General features: G+C 41.1%; 2 protein-coding genes across 2 annotated transcripts in view; one reads left to right on the top strand and one right to left on the bottom strand.

Moving 5' to 3' along the window:
• Positions 1–552: 552 nt before the first annotated feature.
• On the bottom strand, positions 553–3,676 carry LOC133528970 (uncharacterized protein F58A4.6). The gene is made up of 3 exons (XM_061866507.1): positions 3,061–3,676; positions 2,357–2,471; positions 553–1,490 (listed from the first exon to the last, which is right to left on the bottom strand). The coding sequence occupies exons 1-3, from the start codon at positions 3,414–3,416 to the stop codon at positions 1,206–1,208; spliced, it is 756 nt and encodes a 251-aa protein (XP_061722491.1). The 5' UTR covers positions 3,417–3,676; the 3' UTR covers positions 553–1,205.
• A 434-nt stretch (positions 3,677–4,110) lies between these two features.
• LOC133529035 (eukaryotic translation initiation factor 3 subunit A-like) overlaps positions 4,111–19,635 on the top strand; it is a 31,703-nt gene continuing 16,178 nt past the window's right edge. Inside the window, exons 1-14 of the mRNA XM_061866621.1 lie at positions 4,111–4,174; positions 4,394–4,622; positions 5,071–5,245; positions 6,728–6,916; positions 7,626–7,730; positions 8,009–8,217; positions 8,798–8,964; positions 9,192–9,329; positions 10,388–10,592; positions 11,008–11,107; positions 11,947–12,176; positions 13,067–13,259; positions 14,398–14,502; positions 16,622–16,751. Of these exons, the coding sequence (XP_061722605.1) occupies positions 4,126–4,174; positions 4,394–4,622; positions 5,071–5,245; positions 6,728–6,916; positions 7,626–7,730; positions 8,009–8,217; positions 8,798–8,964; positions 9,192–9,329; positions 10,388–10,592; positions 11,008–11,107; positions 11,947–12,176; positions 13,067–13,259; positions 14,398–14,502; positions 16,622–16,751 (2,224 nt within the window). The 5' untranslated portion in view covers positions 4,111–4,125. The remainder of the gene's footprint in view (positions 4,175–4,393; positions 4,623–5,070; positions 5,246–6,727; positions 6,917–7,625; positions 7,731–8,008; positions 8,218–8,797; positions 8,965–9,191; positions 9,330–10,387; positions 10,593–11,007; positions 11,108–11,946; positions 12,177–13,066; positions 13,260–14,397; positions 14,503–16,621; positions 16,752–19,635) is intronic.

Here is a 19,635-nt window from a genome sequence, read left to right as displayed (position 1 = left end):
GCCAAGAAGGCTGGAGTTGTGGGTATTCGGACAATGTAATATACAAACATTTTAATACATAGAAAACATCCATGACCCAATAAATGCCCTTACCGGGATTCGAACCCAGGACTATCGGCTTCATAGGCAGGGTCACTACCCACTAAACCAGACCGTTCGTGTCACGAAAATGACACGAACTATAGGTCCAAAATGTACAAGGGTACTGTCATTGCAAAAATATTTGGTTACAGATCGAAATGGGGGTAGATTCACTGGAATCACTATGACAAAAGCTATATAACTTATTTAGGTTTTAGAGAAATCACAGTTTTCGGCCGATTGTACACGTCCGTAATTTTCACCGGACGACGGACCGTGTTCGGCGGCGACAGTTACACCCAAGAAAACAGGACATTGTTGTCTAACACGGTCAACACACACGATTGTCCGGTGGAAACAACGGATCCTGTACTAATAATGGTAACTGAGCTAAGTACTGATGATACCAAAACTAAACCAATGTAATATCACAAATCATATTCTATAGTGCTTCATAAATAAGTAAACAAAAACAATTAAATAAAGATTTATTACAACAGACAGTAAACAGTAAATTATACATATTGTATAAATTTTTGTGTCCGACCGTTTTTTTGCCGAAGGTTCGGATTTGGCTCTAGTTTCGGCCGAAACTGAAACTTTGATAGACGTATTAAAATTGTTGAATAAAATGTCAATGGACCATTCTTTTAGGCGTATGAACAATGCCATTGCTGGCTGTACAGAGAGCATTCGAAGTTAGCCGTGCACGATCGAAGGAAACGAAAGTACAGGATTATAAGCTTCGATGAGACCGAAAGGTCCCGCAGTTTTTGCACCGAAACCGAACCATCGGCCGGAATATGTAATATATATTTGTTAAAAAAAAAAAAACCTTGTAGACGCGACCTGGAAAAGAGTTACGTAATATCCCATTTACAATACAGTTATATTTTTTCTTTTCAACATTTTGAATACTCATAAATTATAAATTACTTATAAAGTTATAGGACTTTTATGATCATTTCACACAAATACATCGTTTTTCGGATTTAGAGTATAAAAAACTAAACAATATGTCCCTGCAGTTACGCTTCTTAAAATGGTCTTACAGGCAGTGATAGGCAGTTCTCATTTTCTGACAATTCAAGTTAAAGATAAAAATACACTGCTTTATATCTCAATTACACAATTTTACCATTACCTCCACCTTTACCAGAACTATTTTTAATTGACCTTAGATACTTCAATTTCGCCCAAACGCCTTGGCACATACGCACCAACCTCTTATCATGAGTAAGTCTACCGAATGCATGAACGTTCCTCACAATATGCCTTGACAGCTTGAGTTTGCCTTTCTGAGCATATGAGAGTGCAGAATAGAGCTTACTCCTGGCTGCTAAGGCGTCGTCTCCCAGCATTTGGGAGAGCTTGTATTGGCGTATTGATATCCTTCCCGCTTCCTCTGCCTGTAAAAAATTTTGAACACTTAAGTTTTATGGGATATTTGGTACAATCAGAAAACCAGAAGGAAAGCAAATCAAATTGCTTAAATTAATAAAGTGTAACTGAGTGGTCAGAGTCCATACAAGAAAATTACTTTTTTGCTAAGGATCTACTCTCTGGCAGTAAATACTTATGAAATTTAAAGTGAACAAAAGGGCTCTTAAGTGCTTTCAGAATAGCCAGGATTGATGGATGCAGCTAATTTGTTTAATGTGAAATTTTTTGGAAATTTCCGAGAGCTTTATTAGCTTTTTAGAAGCTTTCCGCCGCTTGCACATCTGTAGCACTACTATTGATGATGATGCTTTCCTGTTATCCCCCATTAGGGACATAGAGCTCGCAGAAGAATTCTCCATTTGTCACGATCTTAAGGGGCTGTTTCCAGCCGAGTCCAGTTGAGCCAGCCTTCTTCTCAACTTATTACCTCCGGGTAGTACAAGGCCTGCCCATCTACTGCCAGCCATATGCCAGGGGAGACCCTGCTTGCCCATGTGGTTGTGTCTCCAGAGCATGTGTCATATCCAATGCCATTTCTTGCAAGGATTTCCCATCCTATGGGTTTCTGCTTAGTCATCTACCATAGTCTAAGTAGCTCTATTATTCGTGTATCAGTTTTTTTTTTTTCAACACAAGCGATGTCAGAAGTATGAACAAGAAAGGCAACTCAACGAAGCAGAAGAGCTCAACGAGGGTGGGAGGGGGTTAGGGTTGGCAACGCGCATGTAACTCCTCTGGAGTTGCAGGCGTACATAGGCTACGGATACTGCTTACCATCAGGCAGGCCGTATGCTTGTTTGCCACTGACATAGTATAAAAAAAAAAAACTTACACAGTCCTCAAAGTAATCTCCGAGAGCCGAGTAGGCACCTCCAAGGGTGGACAGCCAGGAGAATGCATTCTCTATTTCAACCCTGCTCCATACCAGTTTCAGTATCCTTTCATTCCTGAAATTAGTGCAAGAAATTATAATAAATCAGCTAGATAGTTGCAGCACACTAATTGCCCCAGCAAACATATCAATTGACTGGAAGAGAATGCCTTATGGCATTAAGTTTACCTTTTGTATGTGTTTTCCTATGTGCAAGAATGATTAGAATATCCTATTGCAAGAATGAATAAATAAAATACCTGATGTGAGAAGTCCATAATAGAGAAACTAAAGAATGTTTCTCCCTTTTTTGCTCACATTATTCAAAAGCCTCAAAATACCATATTGAGATTTTTTTTTTAATTCAATCTGCAATCTGCCATTCTGGCCATAATCAGATGGTTTCTTTTTAGGTTACAAGGGTGGTGTTCCTTTGAGCACCATCACCAGTTTATTGTCTCTGTATGTATGTATGTAGAGAATTTATTTAATGAAGGCTAAATTTTACTCAAAATTATGTTATTAAATGAATATTTAGTACAGACTTTTTTTAATAGAGAATCAAATACACGATTTTATTGTTACTAAATAAAACCAGTAGTGTTCAAATTCATGCGAAATGTACCTTCAACAGTGCAATAACGTACCAAAAAAATGTTTCTTACCATGCATAATCTATAACTTCTGAATCAGGTGGCTTCAGAATTAATTTTAAAAAGGCTGTCCCATTCTCAGGATTCCCACAACGCTCATTCAAATGATTCACCACATTAGTCCTATACGCCACAGAATTCAAACATTCTCTCACAAATGGCTGCAGAAATAATGCATTTGCAACCAACTTTAATGACTTGGTTTTGCGATCTCCATCACATCGTTCTATGTCGAATTCCCACGCATCCCCGGATTTCACACCAAGATTATCATAATACTTCTTGTCTGGAAATACGAATAATTCCTCAGACATATAACAAATTGTATAATTGCTACGAAATAGGCGAATTTTAGTCACTAATGGCATCTTGAGCAGGTTATATTTTAAGTCTAATAAGGATCTTGATATTTAAAGACTGGTGATTAAAGAAACAGCGCTAAACGTTATTTTTATTCTGAAACAATGTCTAGTGTATGTACTAATTAACGATAATAAGTAAAATATTCGTCTTTATACTCATAAATGAAGTTTCGCGCGTGACTGTCAAAAACATTTGAGCATTTGACACTTCATTTGACAGTGCGTTTGGATACATGTACAAGGGAAAGTATGGTTGATATTAATTCTAAGCAAGTTTTAAAAATTATTCTTCATACCAAAAATATTATCTTTTTATGTATTGACAAAATAGTACATGTGTATAATAAATTAACAAATTAAATTTATTTCTATAAAATAAAAGGAGAGCTCTCTTGAATGGGTGCCTTATGTAAAACGGAAGTCACTCTGTTTCCATTTACAATGAATTAGGTGTCAAATGACGCGAAGCTAGTTCGCTTTTTCCTGTAATTCTATTGGTTGATCGCAAGTATTGTTGACGAATGATATTAGTGATTGGTTGAAATTACATGCAAAACTAATGGAAAACGGAGGAACTGACATACGAAGACAGCCATTTTGTCCTGCAGCCTGTCAGGCCGGTGACTTGGAAAGGAATAATTTACGAATTATTCCCTTTCACCAAGACGAAACGTCCCAAAATTGTGTTAATGAAGTGAAAAGTGCAGTGTAAATCATGGCGCGATACGGTCAAAGACCGGAAAATGCCCTCAAACGGGCCAATGGTAAGTTAAAGTTTCATGTAATCTTACCACGTTGCACATTATATCTCTTGACCTTTATTTCGTAATAGACCCACCCTCTTAGCATAATACACGCATGTAGTTATATGCGGATATTCTAAAAGCATTAGATATATTTTGTGCTTGTTTACGGATTTGTTTTTAATTAGTTATTAACATAACCAAGCTAAAAATGCCCTTCTTCGGCGTCTTCTCTCACAGAGTTTATGGACCTGAACAAGCCCGCTCGGGCGCTGGACACCTTGCAAGAGGTGTTCCGCAACAAGAAATGGGCATACAATTGGTCCGAGTCGGTGCTGGAGCCCATCATGTTCAAGTACCTGGAGCTGTGCGTGGACCTCCGCAAGTCTCACATCGCGAAAGAAGGCCTGTTCCAGTATCGAAACATGTTCCAGTCGGTGAACGTTGGATCTTTGGAGCAAGTCATTAGGTATGGATGGATTCCGGAATGCAATATTTCATCTAAATTGGTGTATTTTCCTGTATGCATTTAGTCATTTGTACACATGGCACATTGCCCACATTGGAATGAATAATCAATAAATAATGAATGAACTTCACTAGTGTTTAAATTCAATGCTATCCAGTTTGATTTACTACTTAAATTCAGTTCACTATCTCGAAAAATTAGTATTTAACACAGCAGCACCCTATATGGTTTACTGTTTTTTTTTTTTTGCACAAAACGAAAGTTTTGTGTTGTTTGTTTTTATTATTGTTTCTCACATACCAACATTTTTTGTTTTCTTTCCTACTGCACTACAATACAAAGTTTTAGTTAATTAGTTTGTTTTTAACATAGTTTTTTTTTTCTCCATCACAACTACTCATCTTCACTAAATCTTCACAATGTGCCCAACAAAATTCTTCATCCCCAGAGGCTATTTACGAATGGCAGAAGAGAGAACGGAGGCCGCCCGGGCGCAATCCACACAGGCTGTCATTGACACTGATGATCTTGACAACCTTGCTACGCCTGAGAGCATCCTGCTAAGTGCCGTGTCCGGGGAGGATGCACAGGACCGATCTGACAGGACTATACTTACTCCATGGGTAGGTATTTGAATATTATATAACTATAGACAACTTTTTTAATACTACTTTGGTGGCAAACAAGCATACGGCCCGCCTCATGGTAAGCTGTCTCTGTAGCCTATGGACACTTACAACTCCAGAAGAGTTACATGCATGTTGCCAACCCTAACACTGTACTCTCATTGAGTTCTGGCAGGAACACAACACTATGAGTGCTAGATCCTAGTATAGCAAAAAAGGATCCATCCTCAAAAAATTGTCATACTAATCTCTCAAATCCCAGCCATAGACAATCTCAAACACTTAAGTCCCGGGTTTTATTTTTAATCAGTTTGTTATTATGCTTCCTGGCTGAAGTGAGTGAGACTCCGACTTAGTCATTTCTGGGCCCATGTGTATATTTGGTTAGTATAGTATGCCTCTGAAATAAATCCCATTTCTAATAATTCCATTGTTATGAGATGATAGGCCTCAGAGGCACAGCAAATATGGACTACACATGGCAGAATGCACCACTATTTTGTGTTTTTTTTTTCCTTTTATTCAGAAACAAACAGTCATTCAATAACATTGAACAGTAGATTAAGCAGCACTAAATTGACCTATAGTTTCCTTAATTTACATATCAAAATACGAAGCTAATGCACTTTTTAAATACAAAAATATTGTATATAAATGCAAACAATTTTTACAATACTTTAAACAAATATCTACAGCTTGTCTATATACAGTACAGGTTGATTAACACCTAAAAATAAAAGTGAACATCAAAGTCATGTGAAATTTAAGCTAAATAACAACCAAAGATGCATATATCTCAATTATTAGAAAAAATATGCTTATTTAGGTATTATTCATGTGAATGCTTTTTTCAGTAAAGTAGTTGTACAGTTAAATATATCCACATCTGTGAATTTTTCATTATTATTAAACAGTTTACAAACACGCTTAATAAATGCATTACTAGCATAATGAGTCCGACTGCGAGGAATAGAGAAAAGGTCTTTTTTGCGACACTGGCGCTCTCGTCTACGCGGAACTCTGAAACTTATTTTATGAAGCAATGTGTTCTGGTTTAATGTATGTCTCTCCAAAATAACCTGTCATTTTTTAGTTGACTGTACATAAATCTAAAAAAATTCTACCTATAATTTAATTTGACACAATTAGAGTCGGACCAAGCTAAGTTGTCAGCAATTATTGTATTGTCATCTGTATTATATATATGTACTTGAAAATGATATGGGGTAAAAGAAGAATCACTTTTTTTTCACCAATTAGTTTCTTCAGGGGTCCTATTTTTAAAACAGAATGACCATAGTGGGCCGTTTCTACTTGAATTTATTAAATAAGCAAATGTAATGTACTGTAATGTAATGTAATGTAATGCACTAAATAGGTAGGCGGTAGGTTCCGGACTGCGGTCCGCCATTTGATGACACCTGAGCTCTAGCACTGCAATTATTAAAGTAATTCTTCTTCCTCTTCTTTATTCCTCAGGTGAAATTCCTCTGGGAGTCCTACTGCCAATGCTTGGAGCTGCTCCGCACGAACGCGCACGTGGAGACCTTGTACCACGACATCGCGCGTATGGCATTCCAGTTCTGCCTGAAGTACTCGCGCAAGACTGAGTTCAGGAAGCTCTGTGACAAGCTTAGAAAGCATTTGGAGGATATCTGCAAGCCCACCGTAAGTATCTTTGTGTAGCCTCCTGCCGCCCAATGTACATTACAATGTATACTGTTTCAATAGAATTTCAACCTTTATTAAAACAAAGTAGCATTTCTTTAGATTGTGAAATTTGGGAACTAATTAAATTAAAGTCAATTAAAATAACAATTAGATTTAAACTTTCTTAGCTATAAATTAGTATGGTGGGCGGCACAAGGATAGAGTACCTTAATACCCCGATGAGTGAAGTCACTGGGATAATTGCTAACACCCCCATAGAGACACTTTACCACAATCGTGCGCATGGCCCATATTATGCAAAAAAATAAGTTAGGGCCTTTAGCACAGTCAAAATAAAGTAACATACAGCTGCCTCCGAAATAAATCCCATACGTAATATCTCCGTTGTTGCGACATGGTAGGCCTCGGAGGCACATTATTCTGTTGGCTAGACGCGACAGGACACCTTACTGGCGTTCTGTGTTAATTTATGCCTGCACAAATCAATCAACATCAGAGAAGAGAGTTTATGGAGTACGTACATATTACGTATGAAACAACGACTTGAGAAAAAGTTAAATTAAATCTGCCACTAGATTTGTAATTTTATGATTCAAATTATACTTTTTCTCTGTGAGTTTTGTGTGATAATAATTATGATAATATATGAATGCAAGGGTCATTTATGTCATATATGTGGAAATAGTAACAATTATCATAATTCCAGGTGCAAACTGGCAATGTGAGCATCTCTAAGCCGGAGACACAGCAACTCAACCTGGAGACCAGGCTGTTCCAGCTTGACAGCGCCATTCAGATGGAGCTTTGGCAGGCAAGTTATACAAAAATTGTCCTTGAAGCTGTGGTAACAACAACTTTAGGTGTTTTTTGGCGTTCAAAAGGTTAAAATATTCCATCAATGGGTCTTATTTTAGTGTAATGATGTTGTCGTCCAGATGTTGATGAGTTTGTCATTGAAACTAAGACAGTCAACTATCTTAGTATTTTTTTTGCTTTTGTGTGATGAAGACTTGGCATTTTTGCATCTATTTGAATAATACTTGAGCCTTTTTAGTGAATATTTATTTAAAATACTCTCTACCCTAACAGGAAGCTTATAAGGCCATTGAGGACATACACAGCCTCATGAACATGTCCAAGAAGACCCCCGTGGCTAAGACCATGGCCAACTACTACGGCAAGCTCGCCCTGGTCTTCTGGAAGGCGGGCCACTGCCTGTTCCATGCAGCCGCTCTGCTCAAGCTGTTCCAGCTGTCTCGAGAGATGAAGAAGAACATCACCCAGGAGGAGCTGCAGAAGTAAGTACATGTATAGCTGCAATTATGTTGGATAGGATAATATGTCTCAATTATTCTGGGTGCTAATGAATTAAGTTTTTCGGAACCTCGGGTCTATTTTAATGGCTTCTATTTTCATTTTCAATTGTGTTTTTATTTTTTTCTCTCTTTGTATGCATGTGTGTGTGCGTCAGTGTTAGCATTCCTTTTTTTGTATACTTTGTTATTACTTGTGAGTTCCTGTAATTGGCTTTCTGTATTAATCTTGTTGGTCTATTGTAAGTTTAAAGCTGTTGGTTCTCCTTAACATAAATAAATAAATATCTACCAAAAACTATTGTAATCGTGTATCGTTTTGCGGTAACAGATAACTGCATCACGGGCATCACGGTTTGAATCATTTCAAACAAAAAAAAAACATATTTTTAAAATTCTCTTTACAATAATTATGTCTATTTCGCATTTTTTTTTTTTTTACTTATTATTAAGTACTCAGTATGCGTCGAGCAATCGCTGCAGGTGTTGCTCTATTTGTATATGATCACAAGGGATCGAAACATATCGTGAAATAATGAATAACACAATGTCGTTTGTTGAACAGAATGGCGTGCCGCGTGCTGGTGGCGGTGCTGTCGGTGCCGCTGCCGTCGCTGCACCCCGAGTTCGACCGCTTCGTGGAGACGGACAAGAGCCCCGTCGAGAAGGCGCAGCGCCTCGCCGTGCTGCTCGGCCTGGCGCAGCCGCCCACCAGGACCAGTCTGCTTAAAGGTATACCTAATTGCACTTTTCATTCTTTCAAATCTAGTTCCCAAAAGACCTGCTTGACAATCATCAGGAGAGGTTTTATATGATCTCCTCCAAAATTTGAAATTTGACTTGCCTCTCAGAAATTATTACATCATCTTAGTCGGACTAGTGGAATTCTTTTTAAGTGAAGTTCCTAACCATGCCCTGAACCTTGACTTGAATAAAACCTAATTGTATTATGTTTACAGATGTGGTCCGTCTCAACGTCGTGGGACTGGCATCTCCGCAGCTCCAGCAGCTGTATGCGTGGCTCGAGGTCGAGTTCGACCCTCTGACCATCTGCCACAACGTCAAGGGAGTCATCAAGGCCCTGCAGGAGGAACCCAGTAAGTAATACTGGTTTTAGCTTTGACTTTGACAATTTTTATAGAACATAGACGAAAGGAACTTTTTGGGCCTGACACTAAAGGGCACTTGCATCAATTTATGATTTTGTTAAAAGCATCAGTATTTGGAAAATTGAGTTACCTGCAAGATTTCGCTTATGATTCTTCAGTTACTGCCTCCTCTACACGATGGCCCAGCGCTGGATCAGCAAGATGGCCATGTGATGGTTATGGCTTCTGTACACGATGGTCCAGCGCTGGACCTGCGAGATGGTCATGCGATAGTTGAGAGCATGCACTATGGAATGGCTACTAAATTTACTTGGCGCCGTTCCGTGGAGCAAGAGTTGGGTGTATTGGGGATGGGGTGGGAGGAGGTTACCCAAGCTGCCCAGGACCGGAGTCAGTGGAAGAAAATGGTTCGAGCCTTACACCCCAGCAGGGGGTAACAGGATGAAAAGAAGAAGAAGACTATGGAATGGACCACGAGTAGATCCGTACGCACCATCGCTGGCCCACTACCTTTGACGAAACGGACGTGCGGACAAAAAACCGACGCCGTGGCTATCCTTTCGCCATCCCGCCGCGCCATAAACCATTCCACACCACTACCCTCTCTATACGCTGGCCCATCTTAGTAGGCCAGTATGATGGCCCATCGTGTAGAGAAGCCATACAATTCTAAACGGTATGTAACAAAATGAGAGATATCACGAGTTCTTGCCGATTTTCATGTCAACATTTGCTTTTTTAACAAACAAGCACATTTGATGGTTAACGAAATCCGACTGTAATGATCAAAATACACGTTACAGTCCCATAATGTGGCATTGGATGGAGCAGGTCAGATCTACTTTGACCTATGTCAAGTAGGTCTGATTGGCATAGCATAACCTTTGTGAATAATATAGGTTTTAAGTTAATTTTACTAACCATATATGGACTTCTGGGTCTGAAATAAAGATATATTTATTTAATGCCATTTTGATGTTTGTGTAATCTCAATTTGACAGAAATATTTGCTGGGTCATAATGAATTATATAATTTTTTCCAACAGATTCGCCCCTGGCGCAATACACCAGCGCCCTGAACGACGTGGCGCTAGTGCGGCTGGTCCGCCAGGTGGCGCAGTGCTACGCCTGCGTGCAGTTCCCGCGCCTGCTGCAGCTGGCCGCCACCGACGACCTGTTCCATCTGGAGCGCCTGCTGGTGGACTGCGTGCGCCACAACGACATGCAGATCCGCGTCGACCACGCCAACAAGTCAGTCCGATAACCTACCTCTGTAACAGATACAAGCGACGCGGAAAAGAGATTTACAAAAATATATGGGCACCAGACGTTGCTGACACCAGACAAGAAGTTAAAACAGAAACGTCCGGGGTTTCTGAAATCTCGTTTTCCCTAGCCACATGTTCTATTTTAAAATAAAAAGTGTCCCAATTTCATTAGAATACTTTAGAAAACTTTTTTTGGAGTTTGATCTTTTCCCGACACTGTCAAACCTCAGATTTGATTTATCCTAAAAGAAGTAAGGGTCAAAAATTCGTCAATAGACACGCCTCGCGCGGCAAGTTCCTCGCGAGGCGGCTTGTTCTGTGTGGACCCACCTAATAAAATAATTATTCATAATAATTTTGTAGACTTGAATGAAGAAGACTAATATGTAATTGTTTAGATGCGTGCACTTCGGCGTGGAAGCCGGCGGCGGCGAGTGGTGCTCGGCCGCCGACGAGGCCTGCGGCGGCGCCATCCTGCAGGCCACGCCCGCCGAGGAGGTCAGTACATTTGTTACGCAGTATCACATATTAACTACATTGGTCACTTTGTTGCTTGGTTAATCGTCTTTACAATTACTTTATATAGCAGCTCTTCATTTCTATCAGTTGCTTTGTGTAAAGAGGACTCGCTATAATGTACATTTGAGCCAATATTTTGTTAAACCATCTTCGCATCTAGTCGCTTTTCGGCAAAGTAAAAACATCTTGAGGGAACCGGACTAATCCCAATAAGGCTTAACATCTTGAATGCCAGAACGTGGATCCGCGCAGTAAGTATTGGATTCTAATTGATAATTAGAGTTAAATACCTGCTAATGTGGATCCGCGTTCAGGCATTTGAGAGGCTAGTTTACCCTCTGGGTTGGAAGGTCGCTTTCGTAAAAACTAGTGCCTACGCCAATTCTCGGGATTAGTTGCCAAGCTCCAGGCTCCAATGAGCTGTGGCAGAAATGCCGGGACAACGCGAGGAAGAAGGGAAGAAAGATTTAGTTACACCATCACTGTAAATTGTACAGCATTCCATCCTGATTGGCGCTAATGCCCGACGCGAGTACGTAAATAGGCGGGTCCAGACAGAACGAACCGCCTCGCGAGGAAATGGCCGCGCAAAGCAACTCGTCCGGTGGAAACGTGCCTCGCTCCAGGCGATGAGGCAGAGACACGACTAAACCGACTAGCTGCTTCGCACAACAATTTCCTCGCAAGGCAACTCGTTCTGTGTAGTGTAGACTAATTAGGAAGAAATTTGAAGCTTGCTTGCTAGATTGAAATGGCTTTGACTGCTCTAAATTCAACCATATATTGTACATAATCTTAACAAGCATGTAATCCTGTAGGTCCGCGAGCAACTAGTCCGCGCAGCCGAAGTGCTGTCCCGCGCCGTGCAGACGCTGTTCCCGTCGCGGCGCCGCGCCGAGCGCGAGCGCGCGCGCGCGCACATGGTGCAGCACTACCACGAGCACAAGCACGCCGAGCACCAGCGCGTGCTGCAGCGCCACAAGATCATCGAGGAGCGCAAGGAGTACATCGAGCGGCTCAACACTGTGCGCGAGGAGGAGGAGCTCAGGTAACCTGATTGCCAAATAAAGACGAAAAGAGATGCTGTTAAGGTCTAGTACTCATACGATTGATATTGCTACGCGTCTCCCTAAGGCGTGTAAGCTATGAGGGGGAAAATTCCCGAAGGGTCGAGTGTCGATATAGCTTATTTGGGTAGTGTTCCGAATGGTCGCTAGTTCGAATCTAGCCCGACACGGTAAAATGTTCTACTTTTTGTTCATTTAACATGTTAAAATTTTGTTAGCAGAGGTATCTAGGCTTAAGTACCTAGTACAAAGTATGGAAGGTAAAGGCAAGGAACAGAATCTCCATAGGCAGAACTGTTGCAAAAGTGTCTAGCTGTCAGGTATAAATAATAGTTTCAAATCTCTCCAGAGTAGCACTAGAGTAGCTAAGAACCTAGGCGTTATTGACAGAGTGAAGTGTGCTGTCTGTGATTAGATTTTTTGTCAAGTATTCTAGGTATTGTAGCGCCACCTATTTATGGTTTTTGTCTGACACTTTTTGGTATATGGAGATTCTATTCCTTAACTTTACCTTCCATAGTTCAAAGATTAAAACTTAATTCACTGTACAATTCCACCTTATGATAAATCTATTGGGAATAGCCGGGTCCACACAGAGCGAGCATACGTGCGAGGCAATTTCCTCACGCACACTACGACCAGTGTAGATGTGCTTCGGCTGAGGAGTCGCGCTCGTTTTCCTCGCCCGAGCTCGCCGCCTCGGCCGAGGTAAGTCTACACTAGCCGTATTGTGCGTGAGGAAATTGACTCGCGCGTATGCTCGTTCCGTGTGGACCCGGCTAATCATTTTTGTGGTAATCTTTAGTTTCTGAGATATATATAAGCATTGACGTTCATTAAGTATTTTTATGAATAAGAAATGATTGTTCAGGCGTCAAGAGGAACAGCTCCGCATCGCGGCCGCGGCCGAGGCGCGCCGCCAGGAGGCGGAGCGCGAGGAGCGCGAGAAGCGCCGCCACGCCTCCGAGATGGCCGCCGTGCGCGAGCGCCATCTGCGCGAGAGGATCGCGCACATCTCGCAGAGCGACGTCGGCAAGCGCGTGCTGTCCAAGCTGGACGAGGAGGTACACACACAGACAAACACACTATTTATACAGGACGCAAATCACGTCGCTATGCTTTAGAAAGATTACTACAGTACCGGCCAATAATATATCACCTCCATGCTTTTATGGTAGAACATTTTTTTTGTAGTCTAGTCGTAGTCCTTTGTGCAAGCTATGAGAAAAATTGGTCTCGTGTAATATGTGTATACACACTCATATTGCAAAGGTTGTTATTGGCCGGTACTGTACATCTTTATGCAGATATTCCATTTTTGACAATTAACGAAAAGCTAGTACGGATAGGAGAGTATTTTTCATTTAAAACGCTTACAAAAATATCAACAATTAGTACATACATCTCTTGTATAACAGTTTTCATATTGTATTTATACATATGGTACGTTTCATGAGCGATAAAATATTCGCTTTCTCGACGGCGTTGGGACAGCCGTCGTCAATTTAGCAATATGAAATGCCATATATTGTTTCCTATCGAGGTGTACACTGCCTCCGAAATAAATCCCATTAGTAATGTCACCGTTGTTACATAATGGTAGGCCTCGGAGGAACATCATATTGTCGGCTAGACGCGACAGGCCAAGCTGTACAAGCGTTCTGTGTTAATTTACGCCTGCACAAATATCATTAGGCCGGTCCACACAGAACGAGCATAAGCGCGAGGCATTTTCTGCCAGCCAAGCAAATTAGCTTGGGTGAGGCAAATGTGCTGAGGCAAAAGTAACACGAGCACGCGGCCGCGCGAGGCCAGGTGTTTGCCACGCGAGGAAATTTCCTAGCGAGGCTGCTCGCTCTGTGTGGACCCGCCTAATAATCAAGGATTGTACACATGTAACATTAAATTAGAAACCATATCGCATATGACATTACCATGTATTATGTTGACTTGCTAGGCAACATTACAAGAATGTACATTACGAAATATAGTAATCATTCTACATTTTAACTAAACAACACTTACCTTGATAATAACGTAAATTATTTATGTTTTGAATTGCCTCTTGCCGAATTTCTTATGCCGGATCATCTCGAAGAGGGTTTTCTTTAAACTGTTGGTAGTTTTTCATAAGGGAATTTTAATTATGTTGGGACATTTCTTCCGTAACTGATAATTAATAACACATTATGTTAAACTCAGGTGCTGAAGAAAATGGACGCCGAAGCGATCGCCCAACGTGAGGCTGAAGAATTGATGAAAGAGCGCCGCGAGCTGCAGGCCAGGCTCAAGTCTCAGGAGAAGAAGGTAACTGCTATTCCTACTGAGGTGTAAGTTATGAATTTATGATTAAAGATTCAGTCTTAAAACTCTTGTTAGCCTTGTTGACCGCCATTTGTCTTATTCAAACATGTAGTCAAGGAATTGTCAGGTACGCAAGTATCCATGCCTAAAGATTCGAAGGTTTCTACCTCGTTTTTTTTAGCATTATAAAATATTAAATGATCTTAATGTCTTTTTTTTTTAAATGCTTAAACAATAGTAACTACATAGTACTTATGAAACGAAAATAATTTAAATTAACAAATATGCTATACAATTGTTACATTTTGCTGTGACTTATTTTTCAAAAGTGTTTTTAATAAAGAGACACGTCAAAATCGATCAAGTATAGATTGATCTATTTTAAAGAATCGTCCTGGAAATTTTCTAGAGCCCTAATCGCCTTTTACAAGTGGCTATACATACTCTAAACATGTAGAGGCCCAGTTAGTGGAATTAAGAAGGGTTGCGCCCAACCATCCGTCACAGATAAAAAAATCACTAAATTTTATTGAGTAGGATGCTTTGTTCCATAGTTCATTGCTGGGCGACGTTTATCAGTCCGTCAATTTTAGTGAAACTGATCTTTAATTTCATATTGCGTTCTTTTTCTTCGTTGTGTACTCATTTCCAAGGCTCGGAAGAAAGTCCGTCATTTTGAAAACTTAACCATAATATAGGACCCATTTATAAGTCGAAACTGTTCGTTTAGTTTACGGACGTCATTAGCGAGCATACGCGCGAGGCAACGTGCCTCGGCCGAGGCGGCGCGTGCGTTTTATAATAATAATAATAAAAACATTTATTACAGACCAAATTGATCCATATATGGTTAGTTACAGCGTATCTTAATAACTATGTTAGTAGCACAGTACAAAAACAAAAGCAAAAAAAAAAAAAAAAAATAAAATAAAATAAAAAGATACTTGTATGAATATTACAAGTATTGCCAGGGACAAGCAGGGCAGAGAACCTGCTCTACTTGGCCCTGCCAATCGCCACCTCCACCCAGTAGCGAGTGAGAGGAGAGTCGAGGCGCTCTGCCAACTCCCTCAGAAGGCCGTTGCTGCTGCCCCGCACACGATTCAGCAGTGATCCAACTCTTTTTCTCCTGATGGCGAAAAAGTCATCTGTACGCGCCTCAGCAAACATTCTGGATGCACTGTTATGTCTCGGCAGCCGCAACAACATTCTGAGGATGTTGTTATATTGCACGCGAATTGAGTTGTAGGCTCTCTGTGTAAATCTCACCCACAGACTACACGTGTAGAACGTCTGTCTGTACTCGCCCGAGGCACGTCTAGACTGGCCGTTTTGTGCGTGAGGAAATTGCTTCGCGCGTATGCTCGCTCTGTGTGGACCCGGCTAATTGAGGCATATTTAATCGTTTACATTGGTAAAAGTTTGTTGTACAGAACAGGGTTATGTTTTCGAAATAACAGACGTTTTTCCGAGCCTTGCTAATGTCGGAGCAGTTGTGGTCACCAGGAGTGCCCGACCCTTTGTATTGTCTACCGCCATTTCCATCCAAGGCATTTCTCACACTGAGATGTAGTACTGTATTGCCTCCGAAATAAATCCCATTAGTAATGTTACCGTTGTTACATAATGGTAGGCCTCGGAGGCACATCATATTGTCGGCTAGACGCGACAGGGCCCTGTATGAGAGCTCTGTGTTAATTTATGCCTGCACATTTTTCACATTAATGGAAGTAAACATTTCCAGTTGCTATCACAAAAGTCAAACAGTTATTCATTGTAGATGAGGTGTAAAGTTAAAATGAAAAAATCGTGCCCCCGAGTTTGGCTGTGCTATATAGTGCCTCTTGATCAATGTCAAACTCAGGGGCACGATTATCACATTTATCACTACAAATTAGACTTCTTCAATCAACTCTTTTCTTTGATTATCAGATTCCATACTGCTATAGTAATTTAAATTTTTACCTAATCTTTTTAACATCTCTTCTGTTACCGGTAGCAGAAGAGATGTTACTATTTATTACTGGTAGTAGAACTGACTAAATTGGTGGTAACATGTGGGAATAACCCAAAAGACTCGAAAATACCTATTACTATGACAATTTTTCCTGTATTATCGTAGGTGGACTATTTCGAGCGCGCCAAACGCCTGGAGGAGATCCCTTTGCTCCAGAAGAGCTTAGAAGAGAAACAGGTGCAGGACAAGGCTTTCTGGGAGCAGCAGGAGAAGGAACGCATCCAACAACTTATCGGTAAGTTCATATGTTTCCTATTTTGTTTAGGTACTTCATTATGAACCAGATTGACCTGCAACAACTGTATCAGCGAGGCATGAATGTACACTTCGTCGGCAGAAAACTACCTCCAAGCCCTACGGAGGCGATTTCGCACACGAGATTTCACACAAAATAATGAAAATAGACAGGTCCACACAGAGCGAGCGAGCGTGCACGTACGTGCGAGGCAATTTCCTCCGTACGTGCGTTTTCCTCGACCGAGCGCGCTGCCCCGGCCGAGGCACGTCTACACTGGCCGGTTTGTGCGTGAGGAAATTGCCTCGGGCGTATGCTCGCTCTATGTGGGCCCGGCTAATGAAAAGTCAAAATGCCCTAAAACCTACAGGTTTTTTTTACCAGTGAATGGAAATAAAACATAGAAGCACTCTGTCCGCACAATTATAGCCCAACGTAAACTACCCTAAGGCGAGCGGGGTAAACATGATAAAGACATTGAAAGGAGAGTGAATGCTGGAAAACGTGTGAATGGGGCACTCAACGCTTTTATGAGCAGCTAGAAGGTGTCGCAAAAAGCACGGTTGGCTGTGCATAGAGGGGTGTTGGTGCCTACACTTATGTATGGTAGCGAAAGTCGGGTGTGGCAGAAGAGGCATCAGAGCCAAGTGAATGCAGTGAAGGAACAGCGTGATAAGGGAAAAGTGTGGACTGAACGAAGATGTTGTGACAAAAATTGAGAAAGGTATGTTGAGATGGTTTGGACATGTGAAAAGAATGAGTGAAAGAAGGTTAACAAAGAGAGTGTATAAGGGAGACGTAGAAGAGGGAGCTGGAAGGGGTAGACCTCGGCGGACTTTCTTTGATCAAATCGGGAAATCCTGAAGAAAGGCCAGGTTAAGAGCACTCTAAGCCGACGAGCGTGTATGAGGAATGTTATGAAAGTGAAGGAAGCGAAAGAGGTATGTCAGGATCGTAGCAAGTGGGAATCCGTGGTCTCTGCTTACCCCTCCGGTAAATAGGCGTGATTATATGTAGTGAACCTGCCTACGAAGATGAGCATGGATATTTGTTCCTGAGTCATGGGTGTTTTCTATGTATTTAAGTATTTATAAATTATATATATCGTTGTCTAAGTACCCTCAACACAAGCCTTATTGAGCTTACTGTGGGACTTAGTCAATTTGTATAATGTCCTATAATATTTATTTATGTACGTATGCACCTGTACTTAGCTGTGTACATTAGTGTAATAGAAATGACTATTATTTTGTTTACCAGTAATTACAGGCTCTGTAAACGTATCGCCTTATTTAAATGTAGGTGTAATTGTGTATGTGTGCTAATTGTCCCAAGAATTGTAATGTTCTCAGACGCGGCTTCCATGTTTTATTTCCGTTCACTGTTTTTGACATTTCATAGGGTTGTACTCGTATGTAAACTCGCGGATTAATTTTTTTTTATAATTTGTACTTATGTTTGTTGTGATTTTTTTTGTGTTTTGTATATGAGTTTTACTTTAGTAGTGCACAATAAAGTATTTTATTATTATTGTATCTCCTTGGATTTCACGGGCCTATAAATCCCGGTCTTTTGATAGGCTTGCGTGGGGATATAGATCCAACACGTAGAGGCCCCTTGGAGAGCTTTAATGTCATGTATAACGCCTGCTACAATCCGTTCACAGGCCCAACAATAGACACCCATGAACCGGTCGCAGACTATTGTAGTAAAAGTGAACAGTATAACGGTCTATGGATTGAAGTTTGGGAGGACAATGAGACTGAGTTATTGCAAAGAGGTCCGGACACCTGCCATAACAATGTTTTCACTAGTTATCGAGGCAGGCGGTGACTCGCCGCCCACTAGATGGGCCTCTGAAAATGCCGTCGTGAAGACGACCAGGAGCAACAGCGGTGTGAGCGGCTCAGGGGTGTCGAGAGGTGTACGCCGCTTTCTACCCAGTGGCTGATAACAGCCACTGTGCCAACTCGCGTCTTATGCAAGTTTTCACTTCCACCCCTGGAGCATTTAACTCTAACGACTCCTCTCTGGACGGCCAATGAAGGCAAGCCAGAGCTGAGAGTCCTGCGGGTCCCCTTGGAGTCTACCCCGACCGACGAAGACACGCCGGAGACGGAGACCCTGACCGACTCTCGGGAGTACTCGGGTCTTATTATTATTATTATTATGCCCTCCGAAATAAATCCCATTGCTAATGTTGCCGTTATTACGCAATGGTAGGCCTCGGAGGCACATTGTTTCGTCGGCTAGATGCGGCAGGACGTTTTTTGGCGCTCTGTGTTAATTTTAGCCTGCACATTTTTTTTCTATAATTTATTTTGTTATTTTAATTAAATTCAAATCGAGAGTGAGTTACATTATTATTATATTATTATATAGCCCTTTGTTCTGAACATGATTGTTCTTTTTGATAGTCTTGAATTATCATATGAAGTCTCTTAGTTCAGTGTGCCTGTCGGCAAAGGCCTCCTCCAACTCCTTCCAGTATCTTCTCTCTCTTGCCACCCTTGTCCAGAGTGGTCCCACTGTACGAATAATTTCGTCTTCCCATCTTGTTACTTGAGGGCCTTGCGATCTTGACCCGTCTGTAGGGTGCCACATGAGAACTCTTTGGCTCCACTTTTCTGTCTTACATCTTATAGTGTGACCTGCCCACCTCCATTTTTGCATATCTATGTGAGTGAGGATATCTGCTACTTTTGTTCTAGCTCTTATGTCAGAGCTGCGGTTTCTATCCTGTAGTTTTACCCCAAGCATGCTCCTCTCCATAGCTTTCTGGCACTTTGCAAGTTTATCTCTTTGTTTTTTAGTAAGAGACCAAGTTTCGCAGCCATAAGTTAGACACGGAAGGACACATGTGTTGAAAGTTTTGCTTTTTATT

The sequence above is a fragment of the Cydia pomonella genome, chromosome 20 (genome assembly GCF_033807575.1).
Source record: "Cydia pomonella isolate Wapato2018A chromosome 20, ilCydPomo1, whole genome shotgun sequence".
In the NCBI taxonomy this organism is placed as follows: Eukaryota; Metazoa; Arthropoda; class Insecta; order Lepidoptera; family Tortricidae; genus Cydia; species Cydia pomonella.
The sequence above is the reverse complement of the archived record's forward strand: the minus strand, read 5'-3'. Positions and strand labels throughout refer to the sequence as shown.

Coding starts and splice junctions, on each gene's coding strand:
- LOC133528970 (XM_061866507.1), bottom strand. CDS start 3,416: ATGCCATTAGTGACTAAAATTCGCCTATTTCGTAGCAATTATACAATT. Junction 2,472..3,060: donor GAAGTTATAGATTATGCATG/GTAAGAAACATT, acceptor CACTAATTTCAG/GAATGAAAGGATACTGAAAC. Junction 1,491..2,356: donor GAGATTACTTTGAGGACTGT/GTAAGTTTTTTT, acceptor AATTTTTTACAG/GCAGAGGAAGCGGGAAGGAT.